Source organism: Leuciscus leuciscus, assembly GCF_965113295.1.
Source record: "Leuciscus leuciscus genome assembly, chromosome: 14".
In the NCBI taxonomy this organism is placed as follows: domain Eukaryota; kingdom Metazoa; phylum Chordata; class Actinopteri; order Cypriniformes; family Leuciscidae; genus Leuciscus; species Leuciscus leuciscus.
This window is the reverse complement of record NC_138738.1, coordinates 34,111,315-34,130,186: the sequence shown is the minus strand read 5'-3', so window position 1 is coordinate 34,130,186 and position 18,872 is coordinate 34,111,315. Positions and strand designations below refer to the sequence as shown.

The window sequence follows — 18,872 nt, the reverse complement described above, 5'->3', positions numbered from 1 at the left end:
CATGTTTACAGCACGAAAATCTGCGTTGTTTGAGGCGCTAGAATTGTCGGGAGAGTTTTTCCCTTTTCACGATCACCGTTTCCAGATTCAACTCTCAGCAAAAGATAGAAAGCACTAACCGCCCACACACACTCCAAGAACCCACATATCCACACACGTGCACACTCATGCACACACACACACACACACAGGGTGCAGATGCAAATGCTCACTATCCTCAAGACAAAGAGATAAAGGCAGTTACACACAAAGAGAGCATGCTCACACATTCACACACATGTAGAGAAAAAGAAGCCTTTCTCAGTGAAACATTTTTTCGATGGCAAAAACAAATTTGAATGTCCCATTTATAAGTGAAATATGACCTGAACATTTCATGATTCACCCCTTTATATGCTCACATAGACACTTTCACATTACCTTTTTTTCCACATGTACATTACATTTTATTACATAATATAAATGATAAAATACAATAAAAAAATAACACAACAAAAATCAAATGAAACAACAGAATTCAAATAAAATAAAATAAAACGCACATCACAGAATACACACGGCAAAAGATGTAACCACTAAAATAATTTCTTACTGTTTTCAGACTTGACATTCACACACAGATTAGACACACATGGCAAGAAAACACACAGCTTTGCCCAAATGAAACCTCAGGTGACTCTCAGCCCGCAGAGGGAGCCTCAGGTGTCCCTGTGCACACTGCTGTCATCTTCCATGTGAAGGAAGAAAAGAGCTTTTTTCACCTTCTGCTCTCATTTGCACAGATGAGGAACGTGTATGTGTGCGTGTGCAGTGTGTGTATAAATACTCAAAAGTGAAGAAAGCCCCTCTGATGTCTGATACTGTGGTATCAGACCATCTGTTTCTGTGATGTTGGGTGAGAGACACATTCATTTACCCTTCCTCTGAAAATGAATCATTTGATACCGCTGGGAAATCTGTATTTTTTCCTGGCTAGTTGAATCGAGACTTGTGTTGACCTCATCTAGCTTACATTTATTACACTGCACCACACTGTATATCTGACCTTGTTAATGTCACTTTTGTTTGGTCTGACCTAAATAACATTGAGATGACATCCCAACCCTGTCATCCAAACTGGAGACAGAGCAGGCCCAATTAAAGCATGCTCTCTACGCAAGTACATGGATTACCATTCAAAGGTTTGAGGTCAAGATCTTTAAACATTTTTTTTTACTTTTATTCAGCAAGGATGCATTACATGTATCAAAAGTGACAGTAAAAACGTTAATACATTGTTATAAAAAATTCTATTTCAAATTGGTGTTGTTCTTTTCCTGTTCACCAAAGAATCCTGAAAGAAAAGATTATCACATTTTTCACAAAAATATTAAGCAGCGCAACTGTTTTACTGTTTTAACATTGATAATAATAAGGAATGTTTCTTGAGCAGCAAATCAGAATATTAGAATGATTTCTGAAGGATCATGTGACACTGAAGACTGGAGTAATGATGCTGAAAATTCAGTTTTGTCATCACAGGAATGAATTACATTTTAAAATATATTAAAATAGAAAATTATTTAAAATTGTAATAATACTTCACAACATTACTATTTTACTGTATTTTTGATCAAATAAATGCAGCCTTGGTAGGCAAAAGAGATGGTGTAGTCACATTAGCAACATTTTGTAAGGAAAAAGGTTTTCAAATTATGGCTGTCCATTATCAAGTGTAGCGATGCATCAAGAACCGCTCATACAGAATTCACTTTCAAACCAATAAGCCACTTTCTGTTGGTCAACACGCCAAATGTGATGAACAACTTGAAACCAATTAATGCGAAATCTTTCACTGAACGGGAAATTCCTGATAACATGGATTACAATTAAAAATGTTGGATTTATCCCTTCCCTACCCTGCTGAAAAAAGCTTAAATACCCCAAAAATTCCAAAATGGTCTCAACTATAGTTTTAGATGAATAATTCTAGTCTGTAACTGACACAACCTGGTTACGCTGTTTTTGTTGCAGGTAAACCAGCCTGACCGGTGTGACCTTGCAAGGTGACCAGCCACAACCAGCATGAATGTGCCCAAAACAAACCAATAACTAAACTAATATTAAATGCAAATTCTTCTAGTGTTACCAGTTGAACCAGTTAAAGGGATAGTTCACCCAAAAAAGAAAATTCTGTCATCATTTACTCACTCTCATGTCGTACCAAACCCATTAGACTTCCGTTCATCTTCGGAACACAAATGAAGGTATTTTTGATGAAATCTGAGAGATTTCTGTCCCTCCATTGACAGCTACGCAACTATCACTTTGACACTTCAAATTGTTCATAAAGAGATCGTAAAACTAATCCATATGAATTGAGCGGTTTAGTCCAAATTTTCTGAAGACACTCACTTCTGCTTTTATTCACATAAACATTGATCAGCGAATATAAACAGAAGCTCAACCAAACCTGCTTGACGCACGGAAACAAACCTCTTGCAGAAGCTCAAACGCACTGTGTAACATAAGAATGAACCTCATTGGTTCTTGCAGAAGCTCAAACGTGCTGCGTAACACAAGAATGAACCTCATTGGTTCTTGCTGAAGCTCAAACGTGTTGCGTAACACAAGAATGAACCTCATTGGTTCTTGCAGAAGCTTAAACGTGCTGCGTAACACAAGAATGAACCTCATTGGTTCTTGCAGAAGCTCAAACGTGTTGCGTAACACAAGAATGAACCTCATTGGTTCTTGCTGAAGCTCAAACGTGTTGCGTAACACAAGAATGAACCTCATTGGTTCTTGCTGAAGCTCAAACGTGCTGCGTAACACAAGAATGAACCTCATTGGTTCTTGCAGAAGCTCAAACGTGTTGCGTATCACAAGAATGAACCTCATTGGTTCTTGCTGAAGCTCAAACGTGCTGCGTAACACAAGAATGAACCTCATTGGTTCTCGCTGAAGCTCAAACGTGCTGCGTAACACAAGAATGAACCTCATTGGTTCTTGCAGAAGCTCAAACGTGCTGTGTAACACGAGAATGAACCTCATTGGTTCTCGCTGAAGCTCAAACGTGCTGCGTAACACAAGAATGAACCTCATTGGTTCTCGCTGAAGCTCAAACGTGCTGCGTAACACGAGAATGAACCTCATTGGTTCTCGCTGAAGCTCAAACGTGCTGCGTAACACGAGAATGAACCTCATTGGTTCTCGCTGAAGCTCAAACGTGCTGCGTAACACGAGAATGAACCTCATTGGTTCTCGCTGAAGCTCAAACGTGCTGCGTAACACAAGAATGAACCTCATTGGTTCTCGCAGAAGCTCAAACTTCTCGCACGTCAAGTGAACATGCTTAAGCTTCCATTTAGACTAAACCGCTCAATTCATATGCTTTAGTTTTACGATCTCTTCTATGAACTTTTTGAAGCGCCAAAGTGGTATTTGCGTAGCTGTCAATGGAGAGACAGAAATCGCTTCGATTTAAAAAATATCTTCCTTTGTGTTCCAAAGATGAACGAAGTCTTACAGGTTTGGAGCGACATGAGGGTGAGTAAATGATGACAGAATTAAACATTTTGGATGAACTATCCCTTTAGGATAATCTAGGCTGATAGTGATAATTCTTATTTATATCACAATTATTTCTCTTACATTCCTATGAGATTAAAAAGCAAGCATGGAGCCATTTGTCTACAGATTTCAATATGATCTCAATAGCTTCTATACACATACATTTTATAGCTACTGTATATACTTATAATGTATGTAAACAGTTGTCTTATTATGTATGTTTATGTTTCTCCTAAGATATTACTTTAGTAGCAAATTTTCTTATTTCATGATCCAGATTGTTGGCAAATAAGTTAGTGAAACATCCAATGTATAAGATCACAACACATTGACACACATTCCCACTCAAACACACTCATTAACGATCCCACACGCCGACACACTGACGTACACACACGTGTGAGCACCTCAGAGAAGTGTGAGTTTATGAATGGCAGTAAAACTCTTACGGTGACAGTAGGGATGGCGGTGACCAGAGAATACACCAGCACCGGGGGAGCTTTGCTGTCGTCTTCAGGTCCTGGATACGGCTTGGAGAAGGCTTTATCGAAGCAGAAGAATCCTTGAACGTGCACTGGGAATGTGTCCGTATACTCAAAGTAGTATGCCAGGAGAACCGTTCCTGCCATGATCACCAGCTGGAAATAGAACATGATTCCAGTTTAGAATAGAAAATCCGTTCTAATAGGTGGATGGTGGGGTTCTGGAATAAAGCACAAGCTGCAGTCGGAATCTGCGGCTGAGTGAAGGAATAAAAAGAAGAAAATAAAAAAAGACAATTCTCCCCAGTGTGAGAAGTCACAGGAAATTTTGTGACGTGAATGAGTGAAGGCAGCATGAAACGATACTGTGAGAATGGCTAGAATCCCTTCAGCTATGCCTATCTATAGAAATAAGACACAAATAAAGAGAGGCATTTTACGGAAAAGAAAACAAGAAGATGAGAATGATCAAGGGAGAGAAGAAAAATAAGGGGAGGAGGAAAAAGAGATGGCAATGTTGTAGAGAGAGAGAGAGAGAGAGAGAAAGCGAGAGGGGGGGGGGGGCTGAAGAGATGGGAGAGAGGAGAGAGAGAGAGAGAGAGGGAGGAAGGGGGGGCGTGTGCATCTGTGCTCACAGCGGGAGAGGAATATATTGCTACAGTACAAGTAATGCATGCAGTTCTTTAGATTTTTAGGCAGCAAAGATAAATAGCATTACATTTATTAAAATAATTTATAGAATGGCACTTTCAGTAAATAGGGTACAAACTAGGGTTTGAAACTCAAAAAATACATTATTTTTCTTTTCAACAAATTGTAATGACATGCTTTGTTTCAGAATCTCCAGGAAATTCTGACGATCAACCCTAAATATTATATTAGCCGTTTATCCGTTTCTGTATTTTAGTTTGCTATTTTTATTTTTTTATTTCTTAGCAATAGGCTACACAACACATAAATATCAAAATAAAAAAAGGCTATATTTTACTTTAAGGTGTTCGTGTTACAGTGTAATTATACATTTTAGTACAAATAATTAACTACAGTACATGGTAAGAGTGTGATTTAGGGTTAGTTGCATGTAATTATGCATAATTAATTACTATAGTATCTAACTACATGTAACATTGCTCACATTATCAGTCAACACAGATCTTCTTGGCTTCTGAAATCATTTAGTTTTTCAACATATGCTTGTCATGGTATTACGGCAGGGAATTCCACTCACTTAGGCTAATTGTAGGGACTCCAAACTCGCAAAAAATACACAAATCTACATACAGTTGCTTTAACTATTTAGTGTGCAAGGCAAAATATTTTTTATACAAATAAAACTATTTTATTTTTAAATGTTTGTTTTTCATCAGCCAATCTGCATGTCTCCATTCATCAACATTATATCTGGGTTGCATAAAAATTAAATAGCTTTTACAGAAATTAGATTGTCATGCTTTCATTGTTTTTCTAAAATGCTAAGAAAACTAAATTTGTCTTAATCACTATACTTTCTGTTCAACCCTGTTATGTTGTTACATTGCTGTTGTGATATTGTTTCTGCCATCATTTTTAATCATAACTTTTTGATAGCACCTTCGAACAGCGGTAAGTATCTTTATCAGAATTTCATTTACACATATCAGCTTCTCAAGCTCAATAGTTCAGTGTTGTGGGAAACATCACAGTGATCCATTTTTAGACAAAATATTCTGTTCTTGGCACAAAAACAGAACATTGACCGTGAACAATGTGGTGTGGTGCAAATATATTTGTTTGCTAAACCTATTACTAAGATAGCACAGATCATCAACCCCTGTAACCCCACTAAATTAAGAAGTGCCAATTGTAAAACTCAGTTGTTGACCACTAATCACAATATCTATGAACGTCCCTCAATGTCTTTCTATGGTATTTACAGCTTTTGTTGAATGTAAACTTTTTAAATGATATTCGGTCACAAATAGCACCTTCAACAATAACGACCCCTGGACAAACTTGTACAAGAAAGGCTAGAATAAGTGCAACTTAAAGGCAGAGATCTACATGTCTACAAGTATAGTGGTTTAGTGTGTCCTAAATAAACTTCTGGTCTGGTCTCTTTGGAGTCAGTGGTAGAGATGATAATTGCCAAATTCTATCATCCATCGGTTCAGTTCATGACAAGCAATTCTGAAATTCAATGAAGCTCGTGTATAAACTGTTGCCTAGTTATTGCTTCATTCTTGTTGTACTCTACAACAGTATGATGTTTTCTGCTGACTGCTTCTGTCTCCCCCACTGTGACTGCTTTCATGTTATTTCTAGCTTCTGTCCCACATGAACATGAACACAAGTTTTCATCTCTCACTCTTCTAAAAGCTTTCAGCAGAGTTCTGCACCCGGCTTTAGTCTGCTTTGTAAGCCCTCACAGCATTAACAGTGCCCTCACAGGTAACCCAACAGTTCCATGAGGTAGCCTTTCATAAACACCAAACCAGAAACGTATTTCACTGATGATATCATTCAACAGTATCATTTATTTCATTAAAATGTCAATCATTACAATGATTCACTCTTAAACAAAAACAATACTGTGGGTGAAAAAGACTCACTTTTAGTTATTGGGATTGATTACAGTACTTTACAACTTACAGTCAGATTACAACTTACAGGAGTGTCTCGAATGAATGTGCAATGGGAGTCAAGCTCATATTCTCTAACCGGTAAACATAGCTACAGCGATTTAAGTAATATTAAAGATGGCGACGTCAATAAAACCGAAAAGTCTGATTCACACGTCAAGTCCAATCGAGTCACGAGTTCATCCATCAAACCTTCAGCAGCTTTTATATCTGGCTAGAGAGCGGTGCATTTGAGTCACGCGTAGAACACAAAACTAATAGGAGCAGCTCCGGTGGAGAACAATGACTGGATCTAAAACCTTCAGACGAAACCATGGCTGTACAGTGGGGAGAACAAGTATTTGATACACTGCCGATTTTGCAGGTTTTCCCACTTACAAAGCATGTAGAAGTCTGTAATTTTTATCATAGGTACACTTCAACTGTGAGTGACGGAATCTAAAACAAAAATCCAGAAAATCACATTGTATGATTTGTAAGTAATTAATTTGCATTTTCTTGCATGACATAAGTATTTGATGCATCATAAAAGCAGAGCTTAATATTTGGTACAAAAACCTGTTTGCAATTACAGAGCTCATATGTTTCCTGTAGTTCTTGACCAGGTTTGCACACACTGCAGCAGGGATTTTGGCCCACTCCTCCATACAGACCTTCTCCAGATCCTTCAGGTTTCAGGGATGTCGCTGGGCAATACGGACTTTCAGCTCCCTCCAAAGATTTTCTATTGGGTTCAGGTCTGGAGACTGGCTAGGCCACTCCAGGACCTTGAGATGCTTCTTACGGAGCCACTCCTTAGTTGCCCTGGCTGTGTGTTTCGGGTCGTTGTCATGCTGGAAGACCCAGCCACGACCCATCTTCAATGCTCTTACTGAGGGAAGGAGATTGTTGGCCAAGATCTTGCGATACATGGCCCCATCCATCCTCCCCTCAATACGGTGCAGTCGTCCTGTCCCCTTTGCAGAAAAGCATCCCCAAAGAATGATGTTTCCATCTCCATGCTTCACGGTTGGGATGGTGTTCTTGGGGTTGTACTCATCCTTCTTCTTCCTCCAAACACGGCGAGTGGAGTTTAGACCAAAAAGCTCTATTTTTGTCTCATCAGACCACATGACCTTCTCCCATTCCTCCTCTGGATCATCCAGATGGTCATTGGCAAACTTCAGACAGGCCTGGACATGAGCTGGCTTGAGCAGGGGGACCTTGTGTGCGCTGTAGGATTTTAATACATGACAGCGTAGTGTTACTAATGGTTTTCTTTGAGACTGTGGTCCCAGCTCTCTTCAGGTCATTGACCAGGTCCTGCCGTGTAGTTCTGGGTTGATCCTGGCTGGTTGGAGTCTGTTTGATTGTGTGTGTGGACAGGTGTCTTTTATACAGGTAACAAGTTCAAACAGGTGCAGTTAATACAGGTAATGAGTGGACAACAGGAGGGCTTCCTAAAGAAAAACTAATAGGTCTGTAAAAGAGCCGGAATTCTTACTGGTTGGTAGGTGATCAAATACTTATGTCATGCAATAAAATACAAATTAATTATTTAAAAATTATACAATGTGATTTTCTGGATTTTTGTTTTAGATTCAGTCTCTCACAGTTGAAGTGTACCTATGATAAAAATGACAGACTTCTACATGCTTTGTAAGTAGGAAAACCTGCAAAATCGGCAGTGTATCAAATACGTGTTCTCCCCACTGTATGTGTAGAAGATTTTATTATTTAGAAAATAAGTAATTTAGCTATATATTTGTACACTATTATTCCCTCTGTTGTGACTTTGGTTTGACTTTTGGAAGCCTGAAGAAAGGCATGGAATGTTGCTTGCAGCAGAAAATTCAATTTTATATGTCACACGGTACAAGATCTTTACCCCAAAATATCTATAGGGTGTGTTACCATCTTTGGAAAAGGATCTATGGTATATATGTGTGAGCTGAGCAAAAAACTGGAGTCATTCTCTGCAGAAGGTGCTCGGCTTTGTTGGAAAATAAAGTCTAATATTTCTGGCATCAAAGATCTCTGAGAAGTGATTTCTCACAAAAGAGAGAAACCACAACATATGTTACCAATATCACACACTCAGTAGACACGTGTGAGTCCTAAATCTGTATGGGTGTGAGTTCAGATATAGAATGTGGTTGTCATTCTCCCTGTTGGTCACCCTCGCTATGGTCCTTGTTGCATGTTCATACAGACCTGAGATGCTACTGTAAGTTGCTGTGTTAACAGAACATTTCGAGACTCACACCTGTAAGTAAATGTGACTGTCAATCCCCAAAACTGATACTGTGTTTAAGCAGGGCTGTAGCTAGGGTATCAGGGTGTTGCTGTGAGCCCCCTTGAAATGACTGACGGGCCTGCCTTTAAGTATCTTCTCCTCGTAATGAAATACATGAGCTCGTTTGTCATTCTCCATGATTGGCCAGGTAGGCTACTGTTAAAACTTATTTTGAAGAAAGGGCAAACAATGAATTTATTTAGGCTACATAATAGCCAATCCCAGTAATATTTTTTTTAAATCTTTCCTGGCAGGAAGGATAAGATAAAACCCAATTTGACTCCTTCCACTTTCACACAGTCCTATTTTACAGGGTTTAAATGCAAAGGCAAAATTAGGCTTTCCAAAGTTTACAGCTAACAACTGACACAAGGCTCTGAATAATAAATTCACTCATGCATCAAATCCTGTGTTGATTACGGGATTCTAAACACAAACATTCTAATTCAGTTTTAGTGTGGAATTAACTATTTGCTTGAAGATAATAACCCTAATATAAACATAAGCCAGAGATATCCTCTTTAAACTGGTTTGCAATAAATCTAGCATTTTGAAATATAAACTAATAAAAACTCTCAGAAATTATGAAGATTCCAAACCTTTTTTACTTTTTTTTTTTTTACTTTACTTTTACTTTACCAAACTACTTACTTTATATAAGGTGTCTTCATATTTGTATTATTCTCCATATTATTATTATTTTTTGTATAATAATATAATAACAATTTATTGTATAACCCATGAATGTGTATACGATTTGTTCATTTCCTGTATTTCCCAAAAAAAATTTACACAACTGTGTTCATACTAATAATGTTTAATAATATGTTTAATGTCTAATAATAACAATATAGATAATTACAGTTACAAAGGATCTCTAAAAGCTGTTCTTTTGAACTTTCTACTAACTAAAGAATCCTAAAAATAAAATGTATTTGGGTTTCCACAAAAATATTAAGTAGCACAACTGTTTTCAACATTGATATTGATAAGAAATGTTTCTTGAGCAGCAAATTAGAATATCAGAATGATTTCTGAAGGATCATGTGACACTGAAGACTGGAGTAATGATGCTGAAAATTCAGGTTTACCATCACAGGAATAAAATATATTTAAAAATAGTAATAATATTTTACAATATTTTATTTACAATTTTTGATCAAATAAATGTAGACTTGCACAAGTACAATAGACTTATACATTTAAAAAAAAAAATATTACAGACCTCAAACTTAATAAACACTGTTGTGCACTGTATTGTGTTATAAAATGTCCCATGGCTCAAAATAGATTTATGTAAAATTATCACCAGGATTTGTAGAAATGCAATTCCATTGCCCCATGTGGATACGGTTGAAAGGCAATGAAAGCAGCCTCGACTGTGTATTTCATTTGACAAAAATCCCTGATATTAAACAGCCTGCATGTTTAACCATAATGTGAATGCTTGTTATGTAATCAGTTCGGGCTAAACCTTGAGGATCTTTGTCAAGATGAATAAGTGTGGAAAATAAATGCATTGCACAAAGACCAGAGGAGGCGGTGACAGAATTAAGTTCATTATCTCATTTTGCAGGCTTGCAGACTTGCTAATTGAGAGGAGAAGGCATGTGCCCTTGTTTAGCAATGCTGAAGAAAGGTCACACATTCACACAAACAGCAGGAAAACAGGCAGACTGACAAAGTCAAATGAACCAAACACTTTCAGGTGAAATAATTATAAATGTAACCAAGAAACAAGACAATAGTTTTGACGTATCTTGGGTGAGTGCTGCGAAATGCCATTAATGCAAATAGCATTTTTTTTGTTTTTGTTTTTTGTTGAGAGAAATGTCACAGATATATTTGATTACACACGGGACTTTTAAAGAGCGGTCCACTTTTCTGGCCTCATTTCTCAGAGCGAGTCCATTGCTTAGTCAGTTTTTCACTCTTTCTGAATTTTTAACTGCTGTGCCAGCAAATAAAAATTCAGCCGTCATGCGAACTCTGCCACTCTGTCAAAAACATGAAGAAAACTGACAAGACGGTGACAGAGAGAAAGAAATGTCTTTGGCTAACTTTAGCCTGTACCGTTAGCTCTTACACACAGGAAACAGGAATTGCCATGTGGGAAAAAACAGCTTAAACCAGTCTAGGGTGGTTACTCAGTCTCCCAGCCTGGCCAAGCCAGCTATGTTGGTATTAGATGGGACCAACTGACCGACTGTAGCTAAACCAGCTTCAGTTTTGCTAGGCTGGGGGAGAAGATAAACTTAAACCACTTAAGACCAGAAAAACACCAGAAATTAAGGATTTTTTGTTTGTTCGTTTGTTTGCTGGCTGATTTCAAATCCATTTTTTAACTCACTAATTGTGAGCCATTTAAAAGTAAATAAGCCTCCCTGACAGATGACAGTAAAAAAAAAAACTTGTATCTTTAAACAATTGATGAAAAATTCACAGCAATATTACAGTTTAACAATCTCATCTAAATAGTACATTTGCCAGGGAACTTCCCACCCAGAGCGGGATGATTGTGCCCTCTGCTGTTCACATACTTATATTTAAAAGGCAGTTCACAAAATGTAGTTCAAAGATTTTTTCAGACCCATCTGTGACTGATATCTCGATTATTTATGGCTTTCTTTAATTATCCAGGTCTAATGTATGGAAGTTACCTGACAAAAAAAACAACATCATGTTGTCTTGGGGGGATACTTTAAAATGTGTTGAATCAAACACACACACACACACACACACACACACACACACACACACACACACACACACACACACACACACACACACACACACACACACACACACACACACACACACACACACACACACACACACACACAGTCTATTATTTGCAAGGAATTTGTCAGATGCTTTTATGCAGAGCAACTGCATTAAAAAAATTGTGCTTTAGCGTCACATGCGAAACTGCCGTTGTGAACAGATGGCAATGCGAAGTTATGTTCTGGATTAAGTGTTTTATTTATAGAAGGACAAATAGAAAACTTTGGTCAGAAGTGGATCATTCCTATTAATCTTATTCTTCCTTTTTTAGAAACCCAAAGAAACACTAGCTGAGAGGTTAGCTGCATCTTTTCTTTAATATGCATTATTCCAGTGCTTTTACCAATAGCTAAACCATATATAATCCTACAGTTTATTGCATCGTTGTATTCAGTACAGAAATGAGAGTTTTCTGTATGCAGTGTAGGCTGCATGACATTTGGATTTTACATTTCGCAACTTGTTGACCGTAACATGTTTTATTCTGTAGATGAAAACATAATAAAGTGGCAGAACTACTGAAGGTGTGAGATCATAAAACTGGCTCACTGAAACTCATGTGGGACGTTCAATGATGCCCACACGTTGTTAAAATAACTGATCTGAGATGAATAACAAACTGGGTCTGTAAAAAAACAAAAAACAACTTTGAACAGGAGTCTTTTGCATGGTTTTATTGTTGTTCGTTTCAGCAAGTTACTAAATGAATGCTAAATTGACAATTCATAAAGGCACGTCTACCAATTATTCTGCGAAAAAAAATTCACTATTGTGCAAGTATTTCTGTATCCAAGAGAATACATTAGTGAAGGTTTTACTGTTACAAAAAGTAGACCTACTTTAGGATGAGCAAGAAAGCAAAAGAAACCAAAATATTCCAGAATTTTTTTATTTTTTTGTGCAAACTGCTCAAATTCTACCAGATCTTTTTTTCTTTCTCAGCAAGCCAAATTTATTATTCATGGAATGATATTCCTTGATGTCAGAGAATTTGCCTTTTCTATTAACATTTTCTTAAATTAACATTGTATGAGCACTGTTTTAGTTTCTTCAGAGCACTTACTTCTGTTTCTCTACTTGGGTGAATTTTTCCAATGGATTCTTCCTTAAAGTTACAAAACCATTACATTTTCCAAATAACACATTGCATTCTTCATCTAATTCACTTTCAACTTGCTTTTGTGATTGGGCTGCAAAGAACCAAGACAAATTGTGATCAAAGTATCAATCTTTCCTCTTGGCAAACACTTCCATGTGTTCCGCCCACCTCTGCTGTTCTGTGGAAGTTCAGAATTAGTCTTTTATCTCTAGTCTTATCTAATCTCCAGCAACACACTCGCTGAACGTCAATACGGGAACGAGTTTTCTCCTCTGGGGGGCATAAGTGGGGACTTCAAAAACTGATCCCTCACAAAAATTGCCTAAGAGATTATAAGAACACTGGTGGCAGCTCATGAGTAGAGGAGATGGGCTAGTAACCGAAAGGTTGCAGGTTCAAATCCCAAAGGGAAGATTTGTGATTTAGAGCAGTGTTTCTCAACCGGTGGGCCGTGGAGTTTGTAGTCAAAGAAACAACAGCAGAAAACGTAATTATAAATGTTTTTCTGATGCGAGACTTTTATTTTGAAAGATGTGCGAGAAAGCTGTTGACTCTTCTGTCAGACGCAGTTTGCTGGAGAAAAACGCATTGCCCTGGTTCAGTATCTGCTGTCAGATTAGATGTTAGGCTATGCCAGTGTTATTATTCAACTGTTATTTTTGTAACTTGTCACACAGTCTCACCTCAGAAAAACTAACTTTCCTGTCCTGTCAGACGTTATAATAATGGTGCTAGCAGCGTATGCTTTTCAAAAGACTCGAAGCGCAAATGTCGAGGCACACACAGCAGCTACAGTATGATGTTCATTATTCATCAGGATCAGTGTCAAACTGTCCATATGTTTTATTAACAGTTCATTTTAGTACTGTGTATTTACCATGGTAACTAGTTATATGTTAACTGTAGCTCCACACCAGGATACCACTGCTTCTTCCACAGTGGCGGCTCGGAGAGAGCACCTGAGGGGGGCTGCGATGGGTTGGATTTGAGTTGCTCATTACGCGTGAGGGCTATCCGAACTCAGAGAGTCCTGACGCTCATGGCAGGCAGAGCCCTTGACGGCAAGTAGGTCTAGCTGCAAACCGGAGATCTCCGGAATTGGGAGTTACTCTCAAAAAGTTGGCAGTACCTCCAAAAGGAGGCGGGGTCTCCACGAGCAAAGACTTTTGACATTGGCTCTGGCCTCAGCCAATTGACTTCAAAATAAAAGTTTGTAAATTAAACATAGTTTCTAGTTGATCTAAAATAAAACGTAAAAAAAATATGCTATATAAATAAAAATTCCTATATAAATAAATGTGCTCCATGAGAGAGTAGCCCGGAGATTGTGGCCAGTGGCGTTCAGTTTGAACCTCTGCTCAACGATATAAGCGGGAATACCTTGCGAGCGTCCCAGTTCAGTGCTTGGGAACAGTTTACTCTATCGCTGTGTTCTAAGCAACGGGGGTGTCCCTGGGGCTCAAGATTCACAGGGTATATGGGGGCAGTGATGCTGGGTTCAACTAAAAAGGTTCCATTGTCCGGTGAGGTCCGGTTGGGGAGTTACGGATGGCCCGGCTCTGCGATCTCATGTTGCATAATCTTATTAACTGCTTAACTCTAGAAATGCCATTTTCTTTAGCATGCTATTCATTGCAAATCCTACCCTGCAGTCAATTTCACTGGTTAAGATTAGGATGTAGGGGTTAGCATTTGTTGTAGGAAATCAGCAGTGTGATTGACATGACCAATGAAATCTTTCAAATTTCCTGCGGGGCAGAGTTTGCACAGAACTGGATAAAAAAATAAATAAAAATCATGCATTCGTGTCATGTTCCTGTCTGTCAATGGGAGGAAACCACGCCCTATTTTGAAGCTCCCACTCCCATTTGGAGATCTCCAGGCTTCAGCTATACCCTTCTCCTTGACGGCGGCTTCTGCGTGGACGTGGCTCAGGCAAAAGACGCACATCTTCTTGTGTCCAATTTGAAGTTCGATAGGGCCCGTGCAGATGGAATAAGGGTTTAAGGGACATGCTTGTTTGCCAGAACGCACAAGGGGTTCTTGTAGACTTAAATCTACTTTTCGTTGGTGATTCAACGACAAAATGACAGATGTCACCGTTTTGCATGAAGGAGAACGATTCTGAGGATATACACGTTATATACAGTAGTAGGCTACTGCATATTCCTGCCTCTGATTCACGCGCTTGAACGCCATTTGACATTGCAATGCAATGGCGTTATACCAATCAAGCTTCAGTATTCTAGGAGAAAGGATAAGTTTCCCCATAGTGTCATCGTGACGCGACGCCTCGTCCCCTCATTTTAGGGAACACTGATAAAAATGATTTTGTGGTGAAGTAAATACAAAAAAAATATAAAAAAATACTAATTTCCACATGAAAAAGTAAATTCTATATTAGTACTCTATTCAAGCGTGTAGAAACTAAAGCGTAAATATCAACATTATAAAATTAAGTAAAATTACTCAACTTTTCTGATACTGGTGTTCCCATCATGCACTGCGCTTGAATAAATAATGAGGATGATTTTTCACTGTTTTCCAGCTGTATTTACACTGTTTTATCATTGATTTTGTTGTGAGGATTTGTAACTTGCCATTTTGTGACATTTGGAGTTCATTTTCTACTCAAAATGACACATTCATACACAAAAACGATCCATCAAATGTTACGTCATTGTGTATTGTGTACCAAGTATTGAGTGTATTATTAACTAAATAGATATTACTCAACCTTTTACTGGCCAAGTTACAATGACTCATTTTCTTTGTTAATTTTACTGAACTTGGTTAAGCAGAGTTACCTTAATTCCATATTTACTTACGTTTCCGTAAACTTAACCCAAAATACCACTTTGTGTTATTTTCTATATTTCTTATGACTGTGGTGACTCGTACTGACTAACTAACTTTATTGTTTTAACAAAATACACTCATCTCCATTGCTCTCGATCAAATAAGTAATAAAATAATCAATAGTAAAAATACTGCAAGTTGCTTTGGAAATTAAAAAGATTTTAGTATTGTACTAATATAGTTAGAACCAGGGTTATTATCAGTAAATAAAAATAAAACTACAACCATTTGTCACAATCTGTGTATTTAGATTCACTCTAATGGACTTTTAGTTTGGTTATCGTCAGTTTCCTCTATTCTTTGTTTCTAGTTTCCCGCCAGTCATCAGTTTCCATGGACACTCATTAATCATCACAGCTGTTTGTCATTGTTGTCTGGTATTGTCATGTCTTCCACGCTGTTACGTTACCTCTTCTTCATCAGTGGACTATTTGAGTTTGTTTTATAATAAATACCTTTGTATTATAACCTTTTGAATCTTCATCTTTATCATGATTCTAGACCTTAACATTACACCATTAATAAAATATAAATAAAATAAACATTAACTACCGGTAAAATAAAATAATAAAACCTTAAACTTATTTGATTTTAGCTAGTTGCCTAGTTCTAACAGACAGAGTCGTATATTTGTACAGTGAGCTTTTTAAATAAGGTAATATTAGATTATATAATTGATTTATTTTCTTCATTATTTTCTTTTCCCACCACAGAAATTAGTCTGAGATCAAACAATAATTAGTAGATTATTAAGTTCCCTGCATTAGAATGTAAAGCATTCTGCCTATATCAACACAGAGCAGTTTGATTAAGGTCTATATGAGGAGCATTTTATACATATTGAATGACAGATCTGTTAGTTTCCATGGAGCTTGGACTTCCTGGAAGGAAAGTTCTTTAAGCCACACCAAGCACTCATTGATGAAGCTTGTCAGTGCTGAGAGATCCTCGAGCTTTTAACGTGCAGATAACATATGTCCCACAGTGCTGAGATGAAGCACGAACGATACCGAGCTGGAACTGCATCGAGGAAAGGGGAAAAGAGAAATGCCAGAGAGAATTTTACCAAAAGCAACTGATAATGAGATGCAAATGTAGAACAAAGGATCATTGGCCACAAGAGAGGACTGGATTCCAGCAGAGAGCGCTACTTTGCTACATGAAAGTGTGCTGGAGACACTGAGGAGGCTCTTCAGGACTGGTTAACTGCATGGAGTCTCAATATGACAACACGGGATGCTCTATTCGGAGCAGTTCAATTATGCATTTCTATGGCAACACTATCAATGCCTCAATTAATTTGCAGCGGCCAGGTGGTACAAGTAGCTCTCAGAAAATTCCCATCTTACCAGCTGTAATTACGAGCTCTACGAGGACGTGAATGCTTTTTACAAGTTGATAACATGGCGTGAACGCACCTTTACCACTTACGGAATACTGTGCACTAGTATACACTGTATATCCCCACTGTTTATTAACAGTAGTATGCTACACTGTTGACGTCATTACATTTTAAATGAGTGGTCTAGTTATCGACTTCAATGCATTTAAAACAAAACAAAAAATGAAATAACAATTCTGTAACGTTTTAACTTTTGTCTTAACTTCTGATCAAATAATGAGTTAAAATATAGATTGTAGAAGGAATTTAATAAGTTACTGTTTAGAATTGATTTAAATAAATAAACTGTGCCCAGTATGCACACTACATACTGCTACTTAGAGCAGAAAGTTAGTATGCTATTAATTCTCTTTTAAGTTAGCTAAATCTTAAAATGATTGTATTAAAAAACAAAAATACCTATAACAAACTGGCTCAATCAAAACATTAAAAAGATTAGAGACACTTTGAAATATTCAACAACCATTTGGGAGGAATATACTCATTTGCAGAAGTCTGGTCACCTGTAAACAAAATCTTGTTTCTCAGTGGAAATTGTAGAGCAGCCAGCCAATCAGATTAGAACTTTTCCAATTTAATTTAGTGTGCTATGTTTCCAGATGGTCTCTGCACAGGCTGTGGGTGGTCGGAGGACTACAAGAGCTTTAACCTCACACTCTATCTCTGAGTTATTCAATCCATGCAGTAAGTGTACTAAGTTAAAAAGTTGGATGAACAGCGTCTGCGAAATAGCAGGTGTTGAGTTTATGCTTATTTACTATCTTTCGGGTGTTGTTTAAAGCACAGATCTGTCTTCAGGGCAGTGGCTCTCAAATGGTGGATTATGAACAAAAATGCCTCACAGGTGTGTCCTGAAAACCACGAACAAAGCCAGATTAAAAAAACAAAACTAATTTCAGGTTCACTTGAGGCAGGGATAAACATTTGTGCTGAAAGCCTGAAATCACTGAAATGTCAATTTATGCAGTCTAAGTCGTTCATAATTTTGAAAATTGTTGAGCATATGCAGTTCATGCTAATATTAAAGGGAAAGTTCACCCAAAAATTTAAATTTTGTAATTCTGAATACGGTTATGACGTTCCAAACTTCCTTTCTTCTGTGAGATATTTTGAAGAATGTCCAAAACAACAGTAGATGCCACTCACTTTTATTGCATTGACGAAAAAAAAAAGATTTAGCTTTTCTAAAATGTCTTTTTACATTTTAATGTAAATGTCTAAAATATTTTTGTTCCACAAAAACTCTAAAGAAAGAAAATAATAAAATTTTGTGTTGAGAACCACTGAACATAATATATATATATATATATATATATTTTTCCCCACAAATGTGTATTTTGTCTATATTAATATGTACATTTGGCTGGCAGGTTTTAACTTACTTTGGAAAGCCAGTGAAAACTCAAAGCCAGTCCCATCAAATTTCTATGTAAGGCTGATGCAAATGTTTTTGGCATGCAGACTTTGCCTCCGCACTGGGCCTAAGGCGATTGAAGCAATCAGACGCTGTGTACGCTAACACTGCTCATTAGCAGGATTAATTAAGAGCACTTTTGAGGGTATATGCCTCTGAGACCTACAGTAGGAGCCAGAAGAGGACTCTGGAATAAAGGGATGTGGGAAGAGAACATCACAGATGAGTAAAGAGGGCCATGGAGTTCTGGCAGACTGACAGTATACTGTGACTGAGTTCAAATGATGACTGTACTGTTTATGCTAATGTTAAGTGACTCATGCATCGCAGTCAGGTATACAGTGAGACTGTTATGTGTTTGCTTCTGGAAGTATTTATTAGAGCTGC

At 37.6% G+C, this 18,872-nt stretch overlaps 1 protein-coding gene across 6 annotated transcripts in view; it reads right to left on the bottom strand.

Annotated features, from left to right (window-relative positions):
• The window catches only part of plppr2b (phospholipid phosphatase related 2b), a gene marked incomplete at its 5' end in the record, with an annotated part of 119,897 nt that overhangs the window by 23,713 nt on the left and 77,312 nt on the right, over window positions 1–18,872 (bottom strand). For all 6 annotated transcript variants that reach the window (XM_082189813.1, XM_082189820.1, XM_082189821.1 and 3 more), the window contains one exon: window positions 4,002–4,190. In XM_082189813.1, the coding sequence (XP_082045939.1) occupies window positions 4,002–4,190 (189 nt within the window). The remainder of the gene's footprint in view (window positions 1–4,001; window positions 4,191–18,872) is intronic.